Here is a 15096-nt window from a genome sequence, read left to right on the forward strand (position 1 = left end):
CAAAAAAAAAAAAAAAAAAAAAAAAGGAAAATCAAACATCTCGTTGTGTCCTATGAGATCCCACGTGGCCTATTACCTGTAACCTCTATTTGTGCTCTTTCTCTTCTCCCATTAAATGTGCGAACGCGCGCGTGTGTGTGTGTGTGTATGTGTGTGTGTGCGCGTGTGTGTCTTCCCCACTCGAATATAAGTTCTTTGAAGTCAGAGATGTGTCTTTCTTGTTCACTTTGTAGCTTTGCCATGTAATACAGCATCTGGCAAATAGTAGATGCTCAGTATTTGCTGAATAAACATTTGCTAACTCAGCCTTCATCTTCCTGCAGGTTTTACTTGGGGTTCTGGTGGCTTCATCTCATAAAGGTTGTCTACAACTTAGGGACCAAAGTGGTTCCCTGCCCTGCCTGCTCCTGGCCAAGTACTCTCAACCCCTCAATGACCCACGGCTGATAGGTTTGGAGTTCAGATGTGGAAAGAAGATGGTGGTGGGGTGGTGGTTCTCACAACCAGGGGAGCCTGGGAGGAAACATCTGCTGGGATTTACTAGGGATGCTGGATTGACACAGGTTGATCAACAACTTTTGGGAGACTGGAATGGCAGGCAGAGAACAGGGACAAGAGCACCCCCGGCCAGAATTGCCAGCATGCATTTCTCCACCATAGCTCCTAACATGCACTGCAGGATTACAACTGTGTCTCCTACATTCTTAGTTTGGAGAGAAGGTGTCACCCCTCTAAGGTGGGGGGTTCAGGTGTGGGCTTCCCTGTTAAGGCAGCAGCTCTGGTCTGGGGTGGGCAATGAGACCTGTAGGGTGGTCTGCCTCACAACCCACACCACAGGTCCCTTTTCTTGTCAAATGGAAAACTTTCTTCCTCTAGGCTGCCTGGTGCGGGCAGAGAGGTTTCAGTTGATCATAGAGAGGGACGTGAGAAGCAGCTTCCCTTCCTGGAAGGAGCTGAGCATGCCAGGCTTCATCCAGAAGCAGCAGGCCAGGTCAGCTCCTTGGGGTCATGGTTGTCCTGAGTCTGGGGGGAAGGAAGGGCCTGGCAAAAGGAGTGGGACCCTGGGGCCCAAAATACCCAATGCCTGCATCACTAAGAAATCTATTCCTTTTCTCTCCCCACAGAGTCTATGTCCAGTTCTATCTGGCTGATGCCCTGATCCTGCCTGTGCCCAGACCCTTCCTTCATTCAGCCACACCCTCACCACCTCAGACAGATCCCACCAGCTCAGAGGGACCCCACCTAGGACAGAGCCGGCTATTCTTGCTCTGCCACAAGGAGGCCCTCATGAAGCGGAATATTTGTGTCTCCCCAGGAGCAAGTCCAGAGGTGCCCAAGCCCACCCTCAGTTTCTATGTGTCGGGGAGCTGGCTTGGGGGCACCCAGAGGAAGGAAGAGACTGGATGGGGGCTGCCCGAGCCCCAGGGAAATGACGACAAGGATCAGAAGGTAAACTGGAACTCTAGGGACCCAGGACCTGACCTGTGCCCTGAGCCTCTGGCTGGGACCTCAGCACTCTGCTCTCCATCCTCACAGGTTCGCCTCAGTTTCTTTGGCTCTTCAGTCCGCTGGTTTGAGTTCTTGCACCCAGGGCAAGTGTACCGACTCATAGCTCCTGGCCCCGCTGTGAGTGCCCTACTTCATCATACCTTTCCCCAGAAAGCTTTTTTGAGGTTGGGGTCTAAAGAGGGTGTGCCAGTGCCTGGTCATTCTCTAGGCCTTCTGGAAGAAGGCTGGATTTAGATACACCAAAAAGCCTGTGTGTATCGACACACTTCCTTCTTAGTGTTCCAGAAAGAACAAAATTGGGCCACAGTGTTTTGTGAACCTCCCCTTAGACTAGTACACACTCATAGGCGGTTCTCTTCCCATTTCCGTGCAGACGCCAATGTTGTTTGAGAAGGATGGGTCATCCTACATGTCTCAGCGTCCTCTGGAGTTGGCTGGCTGTGCACCTGGCCTCACTGTCCAGGACAATTGGACTCTGGAGCTTGAGAGCTCCCCGGACATCCAAGATGTACTGGATACAAACAAGGCATTGCCTGAATCCTCACTGACCGACCTGCTCAGTGGCAAGTAAATGTCCACCAGCCCCTCTGATTAATTTGGCCACTCTCTCTTTTCCCAAGCTAGCTGGGTATGGTGAAGAGTTCATTCTCTGCTGCAGCAGGTATTTCTTTTGTTGTTATTGTTGTGTTTGTTTGTTTTTTGAGACGGAGTCTCATTTCTGTTGCCTAGGCTGGAGTACAGTGGCCTGATCTCGGCTCAGTGAAACCACTGCCGAGGATTCTTCTGCCTCAGCCTCCCAAGTAGCTGGGATTATAGGCGCATGCCACCACACCCAGCTAATGTTTTTGTGTTTTTAGTAGAGACAGGGTTTCACCATCTTGGCCAGGCTGGTCTCCAACTCCTAACCTTAAGTGATCCGCCCACCTCAGCCTCCCAAAGTGCTGGGATTAGGGTGAGAGCCACCTTGTGCAGGTTTTGAATGATCTGCCACAATCCTTTTTCTCCCATAGGCCCTGTTACTCTTAGGGTGCAATCTGGCAGAGCTCAGTGTTTTTTAGGACTTTATCTATTAAGTTCTAGCAGATACTTTAGCTCCATTTTCTGCCTTTGATCTGACTCTCCATTCTATGTTTTCTTGTGCCGCCATTCTCAGTGTATTGCCCTGACCATTCAGTTTCACAGATTCCCTGGTGTCGTTCTCTGCTGAGATTTTGTTCCGGACACTATGTGAACCCCTTCCAGCCTCTCTCTGGATGAAGCCAGGTAAAGATCCTTCCTTTGTGGGGAAGGTATGAAATAGAGTGATGGGACCTCGTGGACTTCACAAATCCCACTGACACCCACCTTCCTTCTCTAGGGAACACGGGGGCCGTGAGAAGGTGTGTGAAGCTAACTGTCGCTCTTGAGACCTCTGACTGTGAATTCCCCCCTCACCTGGACGTATATATCGAAGACCCACACTTGCCTCCTTTACTAGGACTCCTTCCAGGAGCCCGGGTCCACTTCAGCCAGCTGGAGAAAAGGGTTTCCAGGTGAAGATGAGTAGTGTAACCTGCCTCCTCTCACTGCTGATGTGGCTCTCTATAATGCTTACCCCCGCTTACCTACGCTGCATGACCCCTTCTCTTTCATACAGCTTTCTGTATATCAGTCTGCCATCTGTGCCCAGTACTCTCACGAGGTGTTACAGGCTAGTCCTCCTCCTAGTCTTCCTCTAGCTTTGGTAGGGCCATGGCCAGGGTATGCCCCTCACTGGGAGTGGCCAGTCTGTGGTGCCTGATCTCTGCGTCACAGCTTCTACTCCAATTTGACTTGTCTTCCTGTCACTCACTATTCCTCTTCTGCCTGCAGATCCCACAATGTTTATTGTTGTTTCCGGACATCCACTTATGTGCAGGTCCTGAGTTTTCCCCCTGAGACCACCGTCAGGTCAGTGCCCAGACCCCAACCCCTGAACTTCTGGCCTTCACATCTGCATCTCCCACATGACCCCGGTTCTGGAGCTTTTGCCATCGCTATAGCCTTCTGCAATCCCAACAAGATATGTTGAGTCAGAGGAGTTCCTCTACCCCGAATAAAAAATGCTCTATACCTGTCATTGCCCCCAGAATCATTTAGTGTCCTAGGCTTTTGAAGCCTTTTCAGTCTAACATGGAAATATTTCTTGGCTAACATCATGGTGTTCCAACCTGAAAAATAACCAATGACTGTCAGAGATCAGGAATCAAAATGAGGGTGGGGGATGGGGCTTCTAGGACAGCATGGAACCCAGTGCTGTCCCCATCCTGATGCCTTCTGAGTCCTTCTAGACCCACCCTACTTTCAGAACCCCTTTGCCTGTTCTGTTTCTTGACCCGTCTCTGTCTATTTATTTAGCGTTCCCCCGTCCCCCATCTACCTGGCTGAACTTCTGCAGGGTGGCCAGACCCCATTCCAGGGCACTACCTCTTGCCATATTGTCTCTGTCTTCAGCCTTCAGCTCTTCTGGGTGTGTGCTTATTGTACCAGCATCTGCCCCCAGGTAAGGGAAGGAACGGGCTGACCTGGGTAGGGAGTGCCAAAGGGATGTGATGGGACCAAGAGGACTTTTTCAACCACTGTCTTCATCCCAGGGAAAGTGCACTCGCCAGGGCTCCACTTGCCCTACACAGACATCTGTAAGCCAGGCCATCATCAGGTGAGAGCACAAAGCGGGTGCCCATGATGCCATTTATTTCCTTAGTAGACCGCTTGGTCTGTCTGCGATTTCTACGTTAGCATAATTCCTGGCTCGCGAGACTTGCTTAACACATATTTTTCTGAACGAATGAATGAGGGTAAGCTCCTAGGTCTTTGAACCAAAGACTGCAAAGAGCAGGGAGGGAGGCATGTTGGGTCTAGGGTGTTGGCGACCTGGGTTGCTATAGGAGTTTTTATTTCCTCCTGCTCCCCATAGGCTCCTGGTGGAGGATGGGACTGCTGAAGCCGTGGTGACCTGCAGGAATCACCATGTGGCAGCAGCACTAGGGCTGTGTCCTAGTGAGTGGACCTCCCTCCTAGAGTGCGTCCGAGTGCCAGGCAGAGTATTGTTGCAGTTTGCAGGGCCTGGAGCCCAACTTGAGGTGTGATGTGACTGGGAGATAGGGGCTCAATACCCAGATTCCTGGGCTTTGGCAGAGGGTTTAGGAGCTAGTTAACCTTGAGTTTCTCTTTCTAGTCCTCAGCCAGGGTTGATGAGCCCATGACCGTCTTCCTCTGGACACTTTGTACTAGCCCATCTGTCCTCCGTCCTATTGTGCTTTCCTTTGAGCTGGAAAGGAAACCCTCTAAGATCGTCCCATTAGGTAAGGTTGGAGATGGGGTTGGATCATGGTGGTACAGATAGATAGATGCGTCCCTGGGAGGAAGAGGGATGAGGGACGGATGGGGAATTTCTGGAGTTAGGGAGGTGAACGGTGGGTGGGAACTAAAAGCCACATGCCTGAGACATATGTTTTTCCTCTCTTTCCACCTTAGAACCTCCTCGGCTACAGCGATTCCAGTGTGGAGAGCTCCCTTTCCTGACTCACGTGCACCCCAGGCTCCGATTGTCGTGCCTTTCTATCCGAGAGTCAGAGCACTCCAGCTCTCGGGGGGTCCTTGCCTCCTCCTGTTGACTGCAAGGATGGCCTGAGAGTTCTTCCCTTCTTGCTGAAAACCTGAAGGCCTCGGTCCTGGCTCTTCCCCCTACTTGCTCTGTGATTGAACCAGGACTCCAGATCCCTTGATTCACAAACCGCTACTCCACTTTAATTTCCCTTCTTTGGTATTCTGGTGCCAGCCTGCCTTGATGAAATTGTGGAAACAGGAAATCATGGCACTGTTGATATTTCCTCTGACTGGGGACAAGGCACCCGCACTCACAGGCAGTTCTGAGCACCTGGGTTCTGCTTTTGTGGCAGGAGCTAAGGGAACAAAAGACTTGCTCGCCATGGGGTTGATGCTGACAGCATTGACCTGCAGTGAAACTCTGGTGTCGTTTCTCACTGGTTCTCATCTCTGGGGCCCCGGGCCTCCTGACACCTAGTCATCCACCAGTCACTCACCATCATTTCAGTCCTTTGCCACCAGGGCCAAAGGTGGAAAGTGATTTGGAAGAGAAGAGCTTCTGGTCCTATAGCAGGATCAGCAGGGAACAAACCTCTCAAACACCGAACTGAGAAAGGAGGTGGCTTTTTATTCGGCCAGGAGCTTCTGGGGGCTATAGCCCTATTCACTGAGCTCCCTGAGAAGCAGCTGCTTTCCCTTTTTAAGGGCTTACAACTCTACAGGGGGAGCAGAGGTGAAACTGTATTATTGTCCATTGGCTGGACGTTTGACCTCGCAACCTTTGGTTTCATTGATATGCTAGTTCATATGCAGCGTGAGCGGGAACAGGCAGGGGAGGAAGCTTACGAAAAGATAAAGGAAGTAAATTATTATTTGGCAGAGGTATTTACAGGAGGGGCCTAGGTCATGCAAACGAGGACGTGACCCAGTGCCCGGCTCCGGCTGATAGTGATACATTCTTTTCAACTCTTTCAAGGTTTATAGATAGCAGAGACACTGGAAACAGAAAAAGGAGTCATTTTCCCAGTCCTTGGGCCTCTTTATGGCCTGGTCAGTGGCGTCAGCAAGTTGCCTGACCATGAATTCAAGCTCTTTGGTATTTTTTCTCTTTACCCTCCTTTCATCCAGAGGGAGGAGGTAGAGCCTTGGAGGAGGGAGATGGGGAGAGGATCTCCCCTCTCAGTCCAGCAGAAGAAATGATACCAAAGTCTGTAAAGGAAGTAAATTGGGGGGTTGGCGGCAAGGTAGAGAACATGGCTATGATGGTCTCGGTCAGTAAGGTTGGGCCCTGCAGGAGTCAAGTGTGAGCGCCTAGAGGTGTTCCTGAGCACAAAGATGGTGTGGCGGGGAGGGAGGGGGCAAGTGCCAAGCGCGAGGAAGGGCAGGTGAGGAAGCCTGGTGCCTGTGCTATAGGGCCCCAGGAAAGGGTTAGCCCTGTAAGCTTCCCAGGAGCTAGGCCTAAGGCGGATCCTTGATCAACATAACATGAGACCTGAAGATACTCAAGTCTCAATCACAGAGTTAGGGGATCTAGGAGCAATTGTTTGGAGATACCGATGCATTTGGCTGGTGTTCCCACATTTCTTTACTGGGAGCTGTTCGACAGGAGGAGAGGTGGAAAGATGAGCTGAGGCACATCTTTCAGAGCTACTGGGAGGGCATTTCTTCCTGGCTGTTGGGGTTCCTTCTTGTTTGGGAAGCTTTTGAATCATGGTTAAACATGTTTGTGGGTAGTTATACTGTTTTTATAGTGGAAATACCATATATTAAGATTCGAGAGAGCTTTCTTCACAGCTGGCCGGTTAGCTCAGTTGGTTAGAGCGTGGTGCTAATAACGCCAAGGTCGCGGGTTCGATCCCCGTACGGGCCAAAAGGCAGGTATTTTGTTTTCTAACCTCCTGCTGTTAAAAGTTTCTGCCCGGGGCCACTTGCTTTCTGGAAACAATTACATCGCACCCACTGCTTCCTATTGCCTGAATCACTGGCGCTCCCGAAGGCTTGAAAGGGAGGAGTCTGAGCACCCCGAGTGAAAGGAAAGTTCCTGTGTGGTGCCCGCGTCTTTTCCTCCCTGAGCGCGCATTGTTGGAGGGAGAGGTTTGTCAGTCAAGAGAAGTAAGAAAGGCATCAGATGAAAGTATAAGCAGAGGCCTTGTAGTCGTGGCCGAGTGGTTAAGGCGATGGACTAGAAATCCATTGGGGTCTCCCCGCGCAGGTTCGAATCCTGCCGACTACGTGTCATTTTTCTTCAGTTTCCATATTTCTCTTCTCCAGGACGGGATGATCCATTCAGCACCCTCCAAATCTCTCATCTAGGAATTCTAGAATTGAGGATTTGATTTGAAGTCTATGATTTAGGCTTGAAATCTGTGATTCACTTCTTTCAACATTGAAAAAAGTCTCAGGAATGAAACAGTGATGCAAGACCCAGTTGATATACCAAATTATTTCTGGGAGGTTCTGGAAAAGCTGGGTTCACAGCATTATATTCTTGTAGATGAGTTTCAGAAGCCTTTGGGGCAGCTTTGGCGCCGTGGCTTAGTTGGTTAAAGCGCCTGTCTAGTAAACAGGAGATCCTGGGTTCGAATCCCAGCGGTGCCTTTATTCAGCTGAAACAGCATAAATTTTTGGTTAAATCTGCATCCTTTAATAGATTCACGAATTGCTTTTGTATCAGAACACGAAAGAGTTTCCATTCTGCTCTCAGAGCACCCACATTTCCTGCTGAGTCGAGCCGCCACTCCCATGAGATCACCACTCTAAAAGCTGGTTCTCTAACTGGGGCAGAAATGCTGCATAGGCCTAAGGGTCCTTTGCCCAGCTGATGCCACACCCCACTGTTGCAGGTGGACTGGGTCCGGCCACTGCCCACCCTTGGAAGGGCCCACCCACCCTCCAGGCCTCTTTCCCCACCCTAGGATGTACCCTAGAACCTGAGCCACTTTGTTTTGTTTGGCCCTTCATTGTATTTCTTTGGATTTGGCAGCTCATAATTTTATATTATACATATGGTATATAATATAAATAATATGTATTTACATATACAGTATGTAAAATTTGGTGCGGCTTCTACATGCGGTCTTCTAACTGGCCTTTCACATTCAGTCACCTCCATCCCTCTCCATGAGCGGGGATGTTAGGGTAAGGAGTAAGCAAGGATCCAGCTGGCCTGGCCTGGCACCAGGTTTCCTGCAGGAGGGTGCGGAAGGGCTGAGGCCGTGTGGACAGAGGCCAGGAAAGCGTCAGGAGTCCCCAGGAATCCTGGTGTGGAAGGGCAGGACGCATTTCTGGAGCACTAAAGCCAGGCTGGTTAAGGTAGAAGTAAATGCAGGAGAGAAGGCGAGAAATAGGATCTGTGGGCTCTTGGCTGGACCTAAACCTCCTTGGAAGATAGGAAGCTCTAGACACCATCCATTGGCCCATGAACCACCTTGGAAGATGAGCAAATAGCTTAAAGGAATTGCTACCTCCAGGTCAAGCCATTGATGCAGAACTGCTGAGACCATGCTTGTGCCAAGCACTGGGTTGGAGCCCATGCAGAACCAAATGAACAAGACACGGTCCCCTTCCCAGCACTAAGAGCACTGTAAGAACAGGGAGAAATGGAATCTCATCTGGCCCAAGGGTAGAGGGTGATCAGCTAAGTCTGAAACACCATGTAGAAACTTGCCATATATGGCCGGGTGCGGTGGCTCACCCCTGTAATCCCAGCACTTTGGGAGGCCAAGGTGGTTGGATCATGAGGTCAGGAGTTTGAGACCAGCCTGGCTAACTTAGTAAAACCTCGTCTCTACTAAAAATACAAAAAATTAGCCAGATGCATGGTGGCACACGCCTGTAGTCCAAGCTACTTGGGAGGCTGAGGCATGAGAATTGCTTGAACCCAGGAGGCGGACGTTGCAGTGAGCCGAGATTGCACCACTGCACTCCAGCCTGGGTGACAGAATGAGACTCCAGCTCAAAAACAAAGAAAGAAACTTGCCAAATGTTCCATTAAAACAACTACTATGTCACAGGTCTTGTTCTGGGCTCTGAGAATACAGCAGGAAACAAATGAAAAGTTCTGCCTCACTGGAGTTTATATTGGTAGAGGGAAGGAAGTGACATGTTGGGGGAGAGGGGCTGGTTATAGAAATGTCAAAGGCCTGCACCAAGGCAATTGCAGGAAGAGATCAAGACATGTTTAGGATTAAAAAAAAAAAATAGGACTCAGTAACAGATGGGATGTGGAGTCTGAAGAGAGAAAAATTTGGGTTGATGCCAGAATTCTCCTTTAGGGAATTGTTGTGGGGTGAGTGCCACCACCTCAAATTCACCAAGGATATCTTCTCACCCTTTCAATCAAAGTGTGAGTGTCCAAAGTTAAACCTCAGAACTCAATCTTTCACTGTTGAGCTTTGACTCCTGTTAAAATGTAAAGTAGTGTCGGGTATGGTGGCTGACGCCTGTAATCCCAGCCAAGGTGGGAGGATCACTTGAGGTCCAGTAGTTCGAGACCAGCCAGGCCAACATGGTGAAACCTCGCCTCTACAAAAATTAGCCAGGCCTCTAAGAGGCAGAGGCTGCAGTGAACTGAGATTGCACCACTGCACTCCAGCCTGGGCTACTGCTTCGTTTCCAAAAGACAAAAAAGGAAAATAGTTCCACTAAAGTTTAAACAATGATCAGTGGCTGGGTGCGGTGGCTCACACCTGTAATCCCAGCACTTTGGGAGGCTGAGATGGGTGGATCACCTAAGGTCAGGAGTTTGAGACCAGCAGGACCAACATAATAGAAACCTGGTCTCTACTGAAAATACAAAATTAGCCGGGTGTGGTGCACATGCCTGTAATCTCAGCTACTTGGGAGGCTGAGGAAGGAGAATAGCTTGAACCTGGGAGGCAAAGGTTGCAGTGAACTGAGATTGTGTCATTGCATTCAAGTCTGAGCAAGAAGAATGCAGCTCCATCTCAAAAAAAAGAAAAAGAAAAATGATCAGCTGTTTTTGTCTTAGTTCTCCTCAAAGAAGTGAAGGTCTATGTATGCAGCCACTTCTTTGAGGAAAAAATAAATAGCAGTGGGGTGTGTTGATGAGATTTCAGGGTATTTGTGAACTCCCTGGATTGTATACATTCTAGGAAGAGGGGCCATAGCTTTCACAAGGGTCATAAAGGATTTAGGCCTCCCCTTCTTCAGAGATTAAGTGCCTGAGACCAGGTAAGAAAGAGGCGACGATTATTTTGCAGAGAAAGCTAGGGTCCAAGGGGAGGGAGACAGGAAGTAAAAAAGGGTGGGGATGGGGGAGGAGATGCCAGATCAGCCCTGAGAACCTCTTTGGCCATCTCAAAGACTTGGGACACTAATGGGAAAGCTGGGCTGACTTCTGCTGCCCTTCCCCACTGTCTGTCCAGGGACGCCTGGGAAAGGACAGACAGGAGTTGAATCCTTCACTGAAGGCCTCAGCAACATATTTATGGGTTGGGCATTAGGAACGGCCTGGCCCCACAAATCGCACAACTGGGGTGTAGAACAAAATGGTTCCAGAGATGCTACCAGGCTGGTCCAGGGCCGATGCAGGCCAGAACCCCCCTGGGAGGACTCCCCAGAACAGGCACTGAGCTGAGGGAAGGCAGGTCACCTGGTCTGCTACTGACTCCACCAGATCTTGCTGCGCAGCTACCGAGTAAGAGCAGCATGGTGAGTGTATTAAGAGTCTAGAGGCTCACTGGGCAGCCCTGGGGACACTGCTAAATCCCAAGCCGGGTCTACAGGCCTTAGACCACATTCATGCAGCCACTTGCCTCAGAGCCTTCTGGGGGTCTTAGGAGGCTGGCAGGAGGGTCTCCTTCTAGGCCATTCTAGGAGGGGACTGGAGAGCAGAGGTTAGACGAGAGAGTAGTGGTAACCAGATCTTACAATCCGGAAGCCCTGAGACTAGTCCCCTGGCCTGGTGCCCCGCCCCACTGCAGGTTGGAAACCCTGTCCCCCAGCAGTGACTCAGCTCAATAACGCCCTCCGTGGGTCTTCTGTGCCCCAGAAATCATTCCCTCTGTCCCTTGTCCGGGTACTGCCACGCGGTCTGGGGAGCCCATGGGCTATCGACGGGTTTGGCCCGGGATTTGCCCTGCTCTTCTGCCCAGGAGAATAGACAAGACACAGGAACTGCTGTTCCCCTTAGTGATTTCAGGGCTCATTAACTATCTCCGGCCCGTCCAGAAAGCAAGCAACTCCACGGCTTCTCTACTAAGCTCTGCAACGACGGGCTAGGTCCGAGGACCACAGGCAGAGGTGGAAGTGTCAAAATCCCAGGTTACAGAATGGCACCGAGTCAGTGACCATAGGAACTGACATAGCAGGAACCCGAGTGTTAAAAGGAGCCCTGCAAGGCGGCACGGGGGCGAGGCCGAGGCCACTCCCTCCCACTTCCTCAACGCTATTTCCTGGGAGGAGTCGTAGCTCAAGTCCCGGAGCCAAGACATTCCCAGACCCATGGCTTACGAGTACTCGGCTTGGGGGCGGCTGGTCCCTGAGCGCGCGCCAGGATCGTTCCACCACGCGTAATGGACCCGGGACTACACCAAGCCTGGGACGACCTCTAAGGCTGTCCGCGGCAGCACTTATACGTCGGCTCGTTGGTCTAGGGGTATGATTCTCGCTTCGGGTGCGAGAGGTCCCGGGTTCAAATCCCGGACGAGCCCTCCCTCCTTTGCGTTTTGCTGAAACGAGAGTGTCTTCGGGGTGTGTGTTACCTAACCAGCGCTGTGGACGGCTTAACTGGAAGTCATTAGTGTGCAGTAAGATCTTTTGTGGCACCGGGGTAGCAAAAAGAATCTTGGTCCCCAGATTCGCTTGGCATGTGAGGAAGAGAGGAGGCACGCTCAGACTTGTGCAGGACGCTTTCTGTTTCTTGACTTCTTGCTTGGTGCCTCGACTCGGCCACCACAACCTGGTTTCGGTTTGATTGACACCCATCAACCTATAGTTGTGGATGACAGGTGGTAGAATGACCCAGGTCGAATCTATTCGGGTGTGTTGGAGAGAGCCCAGGAATTGTCAGAACTTGGTTCTCTGGAGCCCCGGAGGCATTCTGTCTCTTTCGGTCACTCCATCTGACGATTGGTGCCTGAAATACACATACAATTTCTCCGTGGTGGGAAAAAAGAACCCCTAGGAAGCCTACTGTCAGCATGCCCAGTGTAGAGTCCCAGATCAAGGATTTGGCAATAGAGCTGTATGGATTATTCCTCGTTAGTATAGTGGTGAGTATCCCCGCTTGTCACGCGGGAGACCGGGGTTCGATTCCCCGACGGGGAGAGTCTTAGTAGCTTTTGAAACTTCAACCTTTTTGCGTTAAATCTATTAAATCCGTCCTGGCTCCTGGGATGGAGGTATAAAACAGGGAAAGGAGAAGAGGAGCAAAGTTTGCCCTGCCTCTCGAGCTCGCATTCAAAGTTTCCACTTTACTTCAAGGAATTTGAATTTCAAACGTGTGCCTAAAGTGGCCAATATTTCCTCCGCTCAGTATGTTCATTAGACATGTTCGCTGACGATAGCTTAGAAAACACAGATGGGAAACAGCAGAAAACACACAGCCAGCGTAATCCGCGCTCAGAGTTGTCCTCCTAGCTTGCTCCCTCCTTGACGGAAGTGTTCATTTCCAGTCTCCGCTTGAACCTAGGCGAGCAGCTTTGGCCCTCAGCAGTCCGGGGTGTAGAGCCTGGGTTTTTCTTTCCTTTCGTCTCCCTGCTTTTTGTAGGTTCCCACCGTGGTCCGGGCATAGTAGGCAACTCCGGGCCGAGATTCCGACCCTTGCTCTCGCCTGGAAGGGCTTGCAGGGCGTATCCGCCAGGAACGCGGTGGTCTGGCCGGGGTCGCGGGTGAAGCCGAGAGCGGGTCCTTTCGGAGAGGAAGGTTCCTCAGGAAGATCTCACAAAAACCTTCAACGATGCAGGGGCCCAGAGAACACAAGAAGGAAGAGGAAAAAAAACACGCCTGCGTTGGCCGGGAATCGAACCCGGGTCAACTGCTTGGAAGGCAGCTATGCTCACCACTATACCACCAACGCTTGGATGGTACTTTTTTTTCCCTAGCTTTCATACCTGAGCTTGGTTGGGATGAGTCAGGTTGGACCCGTGTCAAGCCAGGGAACCAGCATCAGCGAGATGGAAGTAAAAGTAAAGGCTGCTGTCCTCTGCCCAGCGCGCACGTGTAGTGATCTTCACCGCTAGTGCTGGCCATCCACCCCACATGAGCCTGTAGGGTTATGCCCAGCCTGCAGACGAGTAAACCAAGGTCCAGAGAAGCTGAGTCACCGGCAGAGCTAGGATTAGGTCTAAGATCTGTCTGGGGGTTGGGGGAGAACTGCAGCAACATCATGATGATTTATCATCTCCAGGAAAAAACAGTCCTACTCACATAAAATTCACTTATCATCTGCAGAGTGGGCTCAATGAACTCAATGTGTTTCAAGTTAAGGAATTGGACCTTAAGTTAAATGCGCATAAATACAATTTGCTTCTCTTCATTATTTACCCAGAGGATGAATTTAATTCCTATATACGTGCGCCCACATCCCGCCCGCTGGTGCCTCGGAGAAAAGCACTAACAAATCTTAAAGGTGGGGCCTCAAGGGAAAACTCCCCCGCTTATTGCTGACAGTGGATCTGTTCAAGAGACCCCTCAAACAGGGTAACCGGGCAGGCCTCGTGGCGCAACGGTAGCGCGTCTGACTCCAGATCAGAAGGTTGCGTGTTCAAATCACGTCGGGGTCAAGCTAGCCGCTGTTTTCCCTAAACAGGCTTACGATGACATTTTTCGGGATAGCAGAAATAGCCTTCTCCGTCAAAGGATACGAGGGGGATGAGACAAAGATGTACATTATTCTAAAGTTGGCTACAACAAAAAGCCTAGACTTTCAACACTACGTAGTATTTCCCGGAGGTTATATGAAAAATTTTTGAAGAATTTTTGTTTTAGGCCGGGCGCAGTGGTTCACGCCTGTAATCCCAGCACTTTGGGAGGCCGAGGCGGGTAGATCACGAGATCAGGAGTTCCAGACCAGCCTGACCAAGATGGTGAAACCGTCTTTACTAAAAATGCAAAAAATTAGCCAGGCGTGGTGGCGGGTACCTGTAGTCCCAGCTACTCGGTGGGTTGAGGCAAAGAATTGCTGGAACCCAGGAGGTGGAGGTTGCAGTGAGCCGAGATGGCGCCACTGCACTACAGCCTGGGCGAGAGAGTGAGACTGTCCCCCCAAAAAAAAAAAGGTTTACAAAAATTATTTTAAAGAATTTTAAAAGTGAAAGTACGGGTCAGGCTCTGTGACCGGGCGCTATGCCTGTAATACACGCCTGTAATAGAATGAGAATTAAAAATAAAGAAATAAAATTAAAGCGAAAGCATGGAGATTTATGGTAAAGTGAAAAGTGTGTACCTGTGAAAATGGAGTGCTGGTGTTCTCAAGAGAGAGTTGCGCCGGGCGCGGTGGCTCACGCATGTAATCCCAGCACTTTGGGAGGCCAAGGAAAGAGAATCACTGAGGTCAGTAGGTGGAGACTGGCCTGGCCAACAAGGTCTCTACCAAAAATATAAAAATTAGCTGGTACTGAGGGCACATGCCTTTAATCCCAGCTACTCCGGAGGCTGAATGAGGCAGGAATCGCATGAACCCAGGAGGCAGAGGTGAGGTGAGATTGCACCACTGCACTCCAACCTGGGTGACAGAGTAAGACTCTGTCTCTAAATAAATAAATAAATAAATAAATAAAAGTTTAAAAATCAACATGTATAGCCCAGAGGCGGTGACTCACGCCTGTAATCTCAGCACTTTGGGAGGCCGGGGCAGGTAGATCACAAGATCAGGAGTTCCAGACCAGCCTGGCCAACATAGTGAAACCCTGTCTCCACTAAAAATACAAAAAATTAGCTGGGCATGGTGGCGCGTGCCTGTAATCCCAGCTACTCAGGAGGCTGAGGCAGGAGAATTGCCTGAACCCAGGAGGTGGAGGTTGCGGTGAGCCGAGATCGCGCCATTGCACCCTAGCC

The 15096-nt window shown here is 50.6% G+C and overlaps 1 protein-coding gene and 7 non-coding genes across 12 annotated transcripts; 7 read left to right on the forward strand and 1 right to left on the reverse strand.

Annotated features, from left to right (window-relative positions):
• The first annotated feature begins 156 nt into the window (after positions 1 to 156).
• On the forward strand, positions 157 to 5513 carry CTC1 (CST telomere replication complex component 1). Of its 5 annotated transcripts, XM_032280357.1 has the most exons (13): positions 188 to 450; positions 877 to 991; positions 1125 to 1449; positions 1537 to 1626; positions 1883 to 2076; positions 2684 to 2772; positions 2867 to 3041; positions 3361 to 3438; positions 3886 to 4030; positions 4122 to 4186; positions 4445 to 4610; positions 4706 to 4832; positions 5005 to 5513. In XM_032280357.1, exons 2-13 carry the CDS (start codon positions 960 to 962, stop codon positions 5142 to 5144), a joined length of 1626 nt encoding a protein of 541 aa, XP_032136248.1. In that variant the 5' UTR covers positions 188 to 450; positions 877 to 959; the 3' UTR covers positions 5145 to 5513. The 5 variants fall into 5 exon arrangements, with proteins under 5 accessions (XP_032136249.1, XP_032136247.1, XP_032136248.1 ...); XM_032280353.1 differs by having other exon boundaries at positions 188 to 991; XM_032280355.1 differs by lacking the exons at positions 3886 to 4030; positions 4122 to 4186 and having other exon boundaries at positions 189 to 991.
• Positions 5514 to 6872: 1359 nt separating this feature from the next.
• TRNAI-AAU lies at positions 6873 to 6946 on the forward strand. The gene has a single exon. It is a non-coding gene; the product is annotated as a tRNA-Ile (tRNA).
• A 281-nt stretch (positions 6947 to 7227) lies between these two features.
• TRNAS-AGA lies at positions 7228 to 7309 on the forward strand. Its single transcript has one exon. It is a non-coding gene; the product is annotated as a tRNA-Ser (tRNA).
• Positions 7310 to 7600: 291 nt separating this feature from the next.
• On the forward strand, positions 7601 to 7674 carry TRNAT-AGU. The gene has a single exon. It is a non-coding gene; the product is annotated as a tRNA-Thr (tRNA).
• A 4004-nt stretch (positions 7675 to 11678) lies between these two features.
• On the forward strand, positions 11679 to 11750 carry TRNAP-CGG. Its single transcript has one exon. It is a non-coding gene; the product is annotated as a tRNA-Pro (tRNA).
• Positions 11751 to 12294: 544 nt separating this feature from the next.
• On the forward strand, positions 12295 to 12366 carry TRNAD-GUC. Its single transcript has one exon. It is a non-coding gene; the product is annotated as a tRNA-Asp (tRNA).
• A 679-nt stretch (positions 12367 to 13045) lies between these two features.
• TRNAG-UCC lies at positions 13046 to 13117 on the reverse strand. The gene has a single exon. It is a non-coding gene; the product is annotated as a tRNA-Gly (tRNA).
• A 634-nt stretch (positions 13118 to 13751) lies between these two features.
• On the forward strand, positions 13752 to 13823 carry TRNAW-CCA. Its single transcript has one exon. It is a non-coding gene; the product is annotated as a tRNA-Trp (tRNA).
• Positions 13824 to 15096: the final 1273 nt, after the last annotated feature.

This window comes from Sapajus apella, unplaced genomic scaffold, assembly GCF_009761245.1.
Source record: "Sapajus apella isolate SASKATOON/1434 unplaced genomic scaffold, GSC_monkey_1.0 scaffold12, whole genome shotgun sequence".
Classification (NCBI taxonomy): Eukaryota; Metazoa; Chordata; class Mammalia; order Primates; family Cebidae; genus Sapajus; species Sapajus apella.